The following is a 9,147-nucleotide window of genomic DNA, read 5'->3' on the forward strand; positions in this document are numbered from 1 at the left end:
AATATTGCTCTGGGCTCTCTTTTGAATTAATTCATACATCCTACTGAAATCTTTGTGGACCCTCTCCAGTTCTGGGCCCCCCTGAAGCTGTTGGCCTCTAATGACAGCCCTGCAGTTAGCTAAACTAAACCTGCATTTTATGTTCACAAAAGATCATTTAAAACTGGCTAAACTAAGAGTGAATGGAAGTCATGTTAAACAGGATACTTACTTTATCCCGCCAGGAGCCTTTAGCTGAAGGACTTTTTTTGTGCTGTGGTCATAATCTATTTTACAGTAAATCATCAATAAACAGTATGCAAAATAAGGTGTTCTCACTCCATTACACATTCAATTATTTGTGACATAGCTGAAAACATAACATATAAATGGACTGATGAAAGGTTGAATCTGATGTTTTTGTCCCCTTGTATTCTTAGGACTGTTTCATTTTAGAAATTTCTTTGTTAGTTATTAACCGACAGAGATCTTGCCAGCCGTAGCTTATTTTCACCCCACAGCCCCATAGCTCAAATGTCATTTCTTCTGAGGAGTACCATTCATGGGTCATTGGAGGAGGATAATGACATGAGGAATATTCTGACAACTGATACTCCCCCTCCCTGGGTGATGCAACAGCATTCACTGCCTTGCCTGGCTGCTGACCAAAGACAGGATTAGGGTGGGCAAGATTTGATACCAGACCACTGGGTGGTCCACTGTCAAAAAAGGCACCTGAAATCAAGTCCCCATCATTAAAGAAAGCACTCAACATGCATCCAGGTCATTCAACAGAATCAATTAATACATTTTTTCTTTTTTTTTGCTACATACATTTTCAATACCCTCATTCCATTAACCCAAATATTTAATTTATCCTCTTTACCAGAATATGATTAGACAAATTAGATATTTTACATTTAGCACTGAAGATTGTCCGGAACACTCCAGAAAGAAGCTTAATGCATTTTAACTGTGAAAGATGTATGTTTTGACAGTGAGGAGCAAAGCTACATTAAGAAATGAGTGAGCTATATTTCCTGAAAGGCCTAGGCCATTTAACACAATCCAGCTGAACTTAAACTCCCACATAAGCCATGTGCTGGAAACTACTGATTTCAGAGGTCTGGAATCTCCCATGCAGTTCTGCTCCTATCAACACATAGTTACAGAGCTGAGAAAAGTTAAAGGCAGCATTCTCCTTAATCAAATACTGCTTGTTTGTCATCAATAAAAATCACAGCAAGGATAAGAAAGATACATAGCACATAGAGCCCTAAAACATTTCTGTGTAAATAAAATACATTAAAAAGAATCTCATTTGCATAAAATGTATTAGTGATTATTGGCGGTATGTGCAAGAGGTTCATTTTAACACAGAAGACTTTATTCATATAAAAGTAGGTCTTTGCATGGGTCATTCCAGCTGCTGTAGAACATTGTTTCCCTGCAGTTTAGGGCATAAGAACTTCTTTGGTAGATATCCTTAAAAGATTTGCCACATATAGCACGTTTATTTGGTCTTCCACCAGCCTCTTGACATACTGTACATTATTCACCCAACGCTGGTTGATGAACGCCAGCTTCATCAATAACCAAGGGAGAGCAGAACTTTTTGCCATTAACCATTCTCTCCAAGCCCTGCAAAAAAGGAATGAGTAGGAATGTTAATTTGGTAAAGGACGAATTTCATGATGTTAGCAGATCTAAAGCTCTGTGACATTAAAATTAGTTTTCAAACTCACCTCTCCTCCATAGGAGACCAGTGGAGAGATTTCACATATGATTGGCTGATCTGCTGCACCATTACTGAAACATTGGATGAAAGGGATGGATAGTGTCAACATCTTCAGTTGACTTCCAAAAACACTTCACACAGAGATCATAAATGATCTAAACAGCATGGTTCACTGTAATTCTTTAGTCAAATATTTCCAATGACTTACTGTAACCTTAGAGTGATGAAAAAACAATTAACAGAGATATAAGAATTGAATTTAAAAAAAATTGATTAGTACAACCATACAGAATGTCTTCAATTATAAACCTACGATTTAAAAACAACATTATGTGAAAACAAAATAGTTCTGGGAGGATTCTGGGATAGGTGACACAAGGAGGAGCTCACCTGTGGACAGCAGGGAGCTGGGTGCCAGTCTTGCTGATGAAATGGCCGCCGGCATTTAGGACCCAGCGCTGGTGCAGTGCCATCAGGGCTTGGCGGGCGGTGGTGGGGCTATCCTTCCCATTTTGGCTATCGGCATTTTTCAGGGCTGAGAACTCATCATCCCTCACAACCTCATACACTACAAATGTCCTGTTAGCCACCCAAAAACAGGACAGATTTTTTTCAGGGGCATCCATGAATACGCTCCAGAAAACACACAAGCTTCTTATGCACCGGTTAGGGATTAGTCAAGATCTGCCTTTGGAAACACTGTCGGAATGTAGATATTGGCCTGAATTCAATAAACCTTTGTCATTAAATTTGATGAATGCAAAACATACTTTTCAGTGTTACAATAGAACAGACCACCACGATAAAGATAAAAAGCTGAAAATTAAACATTAAATTAGATAGCTCTAAATCACCTAACATTCATCAACAATAGCTTGTTCATATGTTAGCACATCCTTATATTAATCCATTATCTATATTTGGATTTCCATATCCAAAAAAGGTGAATATAATCAATATAGATATAATATATTACATAATAAAATAGACAATACAATATTCCCAAGTCTGATTTCAAAGAAGCGGAATTATTTTTACACACAAAAATTGACTGAAATCCCAACCAACAGCTGGTATTTCTACATTTTCTTTGGTCTCAAAGGTCTAAGTTATGCCATGTGAATGTTAACTACACAGACCAAGAATTCCAGCAGTCCCACAGTCTGCCTTTATGGCTCTTTTGGGCTAAAGAACACTGAGCCAGCCTGGAAAATTACTGCACTCACTTGGCAAACTGGAAGATGTCAAAGATGAATTTCTCCATTTTGATCCCGTTCGGACTATCCGGTTTGATTAGCTGTCCTTTTGCATTCACGAATGGGATTTTCTTCCGTGCCACGTGGTGTCGTAACCTGGGCTCATGAAGGCTGACATAGACAGACAGACACCTTCATGTAATACACATTACAAATGTATCTGCGACAATATTGGCAAAATCTGAATTGATTATTTTCAGCCACATACCTGTCAAGTAGGAATAAATCAAAACGAAATGGATTAAACCTCTCATTTAAAAAGTCAAATAAACTTCATTTAAGTTCTTAATTCAAGCAGGAGGAAAGTCAAAGCTGGGAATTTGTAAGCACTTTGTCGGTAACCCTCAGGTCCTTCATGTGGCACTCAAACGACAATGCCTGACGTACTTTACCACGTCCTTGAGGAAGGACAGGGTGAAGAAATGGTTGGTGATGTTTCCAGCGTTGAACACTAGGTGCGTGTCTGGGCCACGCTTCTCGGCAGTCTCTGAGGTGATTTCGCTGTACTCCACCACCTGGTAGCGCCCGTCCACCTTGCAGAGCACTCCCACCGGCTCTGCGGGGTCGGTCTTCTCTACCACCTGGAGACAACACAGGCGCACATTATGTCAGCACAAATTTCACAGTCTCTACATGGTTGTTCCATGTTTTTCCTCAGTGACAATTCCAGGATGCCATAGAAAACTGCGCAGCAGATACAAAATCTGCAGAGTCTGCAGCCATAGGTGATCCCACCAAGGGAAGCCAGGTTCACCATTTAATGATGCCTTAATTCGAAAGGACAACATGTGCTCCAGCTGAAGTGCACTGTACGAGGTAGGAATGGGCACAGCAGTTACTCAAGTGGTGGTGGTGAAGTTCTTAAAAACGAAACAACAAAAAATTTGAAAAACTTGTCCTGTTATATTTGAAAAAAAAAAAGAAAAACTTGTACTTTTATATTTATTATAAATTATATATTATATAGATGAAATGTTCATCAAAATTCAGATTTTCAATTATTATATGAAATATTTAAATGAATATGCATTTTATCAGCCAGATGTAACCTGGTAACCTCTTTTCCTGGAGAGCCAAGGAATCTGCTTTTTTGTTGTAATGAAGCACTTCATTTATCAATTAAATCACCTCACCTGCCTCCTTGGGTTTGGTTCCTTATTTCACAGGGTGAACAAGACCCAACAAACCCTTGCCTCATTCTTGTGATTTTGGAGTGTTCACCAACACTGTATAGTTTCCAACCATTTCTAGGCCTATATTTCCCTCTAGTGTTAAAATAACAAAACTACAGCCTACGGCCTATTATTTTTCAACAAAAGGATCACCATTGCGTTCTGTTTTTATTAAGATCTTTGGTGTTAGTAGATAACACCACTCATTTTCTTAATTGTGCTTAATACCACTTCGCCCACAACCAAAATCTGTATTGCCTCAAGCCTATTCGCCAATATTACACAGAAAAATTAACAATACTGTATGTGGCACTAATAATCAAAATGCCTAATCCAGGACAACCAAACTACTACTCCGTATATGTTATTTTTTGTTCCAGTAAATCTTATGTAGGTGACAAACCTGGTCATAACTTGTTCAACTGGAAAACCTTTAATGGTCAATGTGAAGGATTCTGCAATACAGATCAGAAAATACTGACACAATTATGTTCAATGTGTGATGCAATCCACGGATCACAGAACCTTCCAATGGGTATCTGAGCTAGTAAAACTGCACTTGCACTCATAAATTTGACCTGTTCTTTGAAAATATGCTGTCACTATCTCCTGTCACAAAACCTAGTTTTGTAGAGCACTGCCCAATGGTTTAACAGAGGGGAAAAAAAGGAAGGCTGCTCTTTGATTTAGCATTATTTGTGTTTTCATGAACTTTCAGCCCGCCCATCTTGTCTACCATTAAATAAATCAGTCTGAGGGTCCCTGCATCCCATAATAATCTCTTGTGTTGTTATTAACATTGGTTTACTCCAGAACTGACCTTGGCACCACAGTCCGCACCCTTCTCTATGCAGAAGCCAATGAAGGAAGGGTCTGCCACCTTCACCAGGATGTTATCCACACCATACACATGGACACACTCGATCCCCCTTTGCTCCATGTCTCCCACAATCCCCTGGGTCCCCAGGGCCCGGTACAGCCCTCCGTTCCCATCTGAAACGGAAAAGTGGTCGTAAATACAAATCTTTCAGTGTAAGCAAAAAAATCTCATGGAAATCTTTTGTAAAAAGTCTCCTTTTTCCCTCAGAGTGCCTGCTGAGATTGGTTATGTAAGTCTCGCAAACTTACCTGGTGCCATGGAGATCTTGCCTTTGGCTTCCAGAATGATCTTTCCAGAGTAATCCATGGCTGGCAGCATGCCTTGTTGGAAGAGAATGACATTTTCTTTACGCAGGCCAAAAAAGTTGTGGCGGGAAAGGAACTCTCTGGTGGCAGCCATGGTTCGTGCGCTGGTCATTATGTACCTGATGGGAACAAAGTGGCATCACTTCTTCTCCTTTGAATTCAGATTTAGAAAACATGTGCAGTCACTCTACCACTAAACCATAGGGCCACCTGATAGTTAGGTCTTACTCATTGCTGAACCTCTAAGTGCTCATTTATAAATTCTTTATTAATATTCATAAGAGGACATGGTATAAGACTGAAAAAGAAAATGACATTAATTTTGCCCATAGTGACAGTAATAAGGAAATAAGTGCAAGGGGTTTTCCTTGTGAGATCTGACTAATAGTGCTTTTTGGAAGCAGGTCAGATGTGAAAACTCAGGTCCTCTTGTAGCAGGACTCTCACAGGCACGGTGAAGCCTAGGGGTCCGAACCTGTTCCTGAACACCCACAGGGCAGGACTCGCCGTCCCTGCCAAATTCTCAAAGCCGAATCCAACAGATTTATTTGCTCTAATTACACTGAGTGGCTGGACGCACTCAAAAAGCCCCCGGAGTGCTGCTATGAGGATATATAGCTGGGCACAAGCGCTCGGCTCTAAATTCAACCTCACGGTGGAAATCAATTTGGGACAGCCAGCTAAACACTTTCTCTGGGGTTCATTTTAAGGTTCTGCTGAAGTCTAAGCTGGCAAAATTAATTTTTGCTCGTGGTCTGTTCAGATGTCAACACTGGTTGACTTCCACATGGTTTCAAAATAAAGTACAGTACAAATACATATTCAGTTACAATAATATGGTCCAACTGCATATACATAAAAGTATTATAAGGTCAAATTTTGTCAGTTTTAGTCTGCAATATGAATTTGCCTGTCAGTGACGTGTACATAATATAAACCACATAACAGAATGCAGTCCTCAAAAAACAAACAAACAAAAAAAAAAACACTTTTTAGCTAAAAAAAAAAAGCTGGCAGGAGTTCCCAGGACAGTTTGGTAAACTGCTCTACAGGCCCTTGTTATACAGGCCCTTGCTAACATGCTTCATCTGAAGGCAGGGGAAGCTCTTACCAGGGAATGCAACACTTTGTCTGGTGTGTCTGTTCTGCAAGCTGCTCCAGCCTCAGTATCCGCTCCGCCTGGAGCTGGAAGAGGGACTTTCGGGACGGCAGCCCCACATCGTACATTCCTTTGGGGTACGGGACTCCCAGCCTGGTTCCCTGACCACCTGCCAGCAGGAGGACTGCCACTTTGTTCTGGGAAATGTGACGTAGTCCTGGGAGATTAGAGAACAGTAAATGAGATGAACACAGAAATATGGCCATTTATTTTCCTTTAGCTCTGGATAGCACTACTCGCCTTCATTACATTCAAATTTATTAATGTTGCAGACACTTTTGTCCAGAGCAACTTACTGTAAAAGGTCACTGTGAAAAACGCGAAGTAATCAATGTGAACTATGTTACTTATTAACCATTTATTGAATGATTTAATCATTTAAAAAATGAAAAAATCTTAAGTCTAGACAGCTTTGCAAATAACTCTAAATTGCAAGACTTAAGTTTTGCCAAACAGCTAAATCTAATCAGTGCAAAGAGAATAATGAAGCACTCTAATTAGAGTATTACACTTCACAAGATGTGGCCAAGGTCTGACAAGGTGAGAGATAAAATATCCCAGTGCCAGTGAGCAAAAATCCAAAAACAAAAACACCTAAATGTGTATCCTCTACAATAAGAGAACAGCAAGGTGTAGCACTAGTAACCCTTGTGTAACATCTTTAGGAATCGTAGCAATAGACCTGCTTCAGGAAAAGCTCTTGATATTAGCACAGATATAATTATAGATTGTCATATCACTATATACCAAGATTTTTAGTGACCTCCTGGACATCCATTGAAATTTTATTGTCTTCGGCAATGTCCCTTAATGAATTTTCAGGTGATGTATCAAATTGGACTGTTTTGGTGTCAACAGAAGAGAGACAGAACCACAGATATGATTACAAACTAGCCCGGTGGACGTGTCTATATTTCTTCTGTCCTCTCCTTTTCTTATCTACAGGAGGTTACAAATAGAAACTGGAGTTTCCAATGGTTCTTACCATCCATTGAAACAAATTGTCAGAAGATGCATCAAAAAGGAATATTTCAGTGTCTACAGAAGGTTGAAAGAGTATCAATCTTAAGAGTATGGTTAATGAATGGTTAATGATGGATTAACCATTACTTGGTTAATCTATAATAATACCTGTACTATAGGGGTACACTATAAGTACCCTATAAGGGACCTTACCGATTCCCTTCCAGGTCTCCAGCCTTTCTCGGTCACGTGTGACGCTGCCCAGTGCTTCCCTGGGCACAGGCTCCATCCTGCTATCCAGCTTCTCCTTCTCGCCGCCACTGGAACTTTCCATGGCACAGCGAAAGAACCGATTGATCTCCTGGAAGTCCAGGCTTCCCAGGTCCTGGAGTAGTTGGGCTTGTTCCTCTGGACCCAGCTCCAGCCATAAATGCAGCAGGTGAGACTGGCCAGCCTCTTTCAGTCTCTGTTCTACACCACTAATGTCCATGATAGCGTCTCAGTCTTCTCACAATCAACAGCTGCATTGGCATCAGGAAGAAACACCGGACTCAGTGTCTACCACAAAATAATTGCACCCCACATACAATGACCTGTGCATGCTTCTAATTTTGTGTAGGGCGGGAATGATGGGATGTCACGTTTTACAGAAAAATCACAATGGAAGATTCTGTCAATAGATTGAAATTACAAAATATTGTTCAGCAAGAACTCATATTAAATGATTTGTGCTACAATGCATTCCAGCCACACCTGTAAAAATGAATCTGACGAAGAGCTGGTCAGACAGGTTTGGCATAATAACCAGATGTCCTATTTACCTGACTGGTTATACAATGAAAAAGTTAGCTATAATGTCAAAACCTATATATCCAAACAGTGTACACAACTATGAAAATACCCATCCATAGGTAAATGGGATGTCCCAGCAAGCTAGCAAGCAAAATGTAATACCCGTAACACCTCTGTCTCACATTTCTCGTATGACAGGGGTTTCATTTGGCGAAAATGATAGTACCTAAAGCGCTATAGGGTCAAGGGACACTGTTTCAGATGTCCAAGGAAATTGCATCTTGTGGCATCCGAATTTAAAATACACTGTTGTTTCTTTCAAAATATGACTGAACGCAGCCGTAAAGTATACATTTTTCAACTTACCGAAAACGTTCCTCGCTACCGATTGCTTCCACTAACTTTAAGGTTAGTAGTGTAGCAATACCGACTCGTTTCACATCCTAACTCATTTCCACGCCTACGTATTTCAATTACTCACCCGTGAACTGACGTGACGCCGAGAACGCAGTTATTAAAAGCTATTCGCAATTAAAATATGGAATGGGCATGGAAAAAAAAATAAAAATAAAATAAAATAAAAAACCACGTGGTTGTTCCCTGCACTTGGAATGGTACTTCTCTAGGGTTTTCGACATTCTTGTTCCTGGTTATGGTTATACACGTTGTTGTACGTCGCTCTGGATAAGAGCGTCTGCCAAATGCCTGTAATGTAATGTAATGACTTGACATGGTAAGCAAACACCATTACAGAATTCGCATGAGCTGATACTTGTACAGGAGGTCGTACAGATCTGGTTCAAAGTTTTATTTTATTTTTCAGTAAAACTTTGAACAAATCCAAACATGGGGAGACACCATAACCAACATATTTCTGAGAGCAGCCTATCAAATATGTGACCA

The 9,147-nt window shown here is 40.1% G+C and overlaps 1 protein-coding gene across 2 annotated transcripts; it reads right to left on the minus strand.

Moving 5' to 3' along the window:
• Window positions 1–1,294: 1,294 nt before the first annotated feature.
• Window positions 1,295–8,789, minus strand: LOC135256585 (UDP-N-acetylhexosamine pyrophosphorylase-like). 2 transcript variants are annotated; one of them, XM_064338507.1, is made up of 10 exons: window positions 8,611–8,789; window positions 7,666–7,973; window positions 6,442–6,646; window positions 5,274–5,449; window positions 4,966–5,138; window positions 3,361–3,554; window positions 2,944–3,084; window positions 2,108–2,296; window positions 1,725–1,788; window positions 1,295–1,620 (listed from the first exon to the last, which is right to left on the minus strand). In XM_064338507.1, the coding sequence occupies exons 2-10, from the start codon at window positions 7,940–7,942 to the stop codon at window positions 1,531–1,533; spliced, it is 1,509 nt and encodes a 502-aa protein (XP_064194577.1). In that variant the 5' UTR covers window positions 7,943–7,973; window positions 8,611–8,789; the 3' UTR covers window positions 1,295–1,530. The 2 variants fall into 2 exon arrangements, with proteins under 2 accessions (XP_064194577.1, XP_064194576.1); XM_064338506.1 differs by having other exon boundaries at window positions 1,725–1,791.
• Window positions 8,790–9,147: the final 358 nt, after the last annotated feature.

This window comes from Anguilla rostrata, chromosome 6 (genome assembly GCF_018555375.3).
Source record: "Anguilla rostrata isolate EN2019 chromosome 6, ASM1855537v3, whole genome shotgun sequence".
Taxonomy (NCBI): Eukaryota; Metazoa; Chordata; class Actinopteri; order Anguilliformes; family Anguillidae; genus Anguilla; species Anguilla rostrata.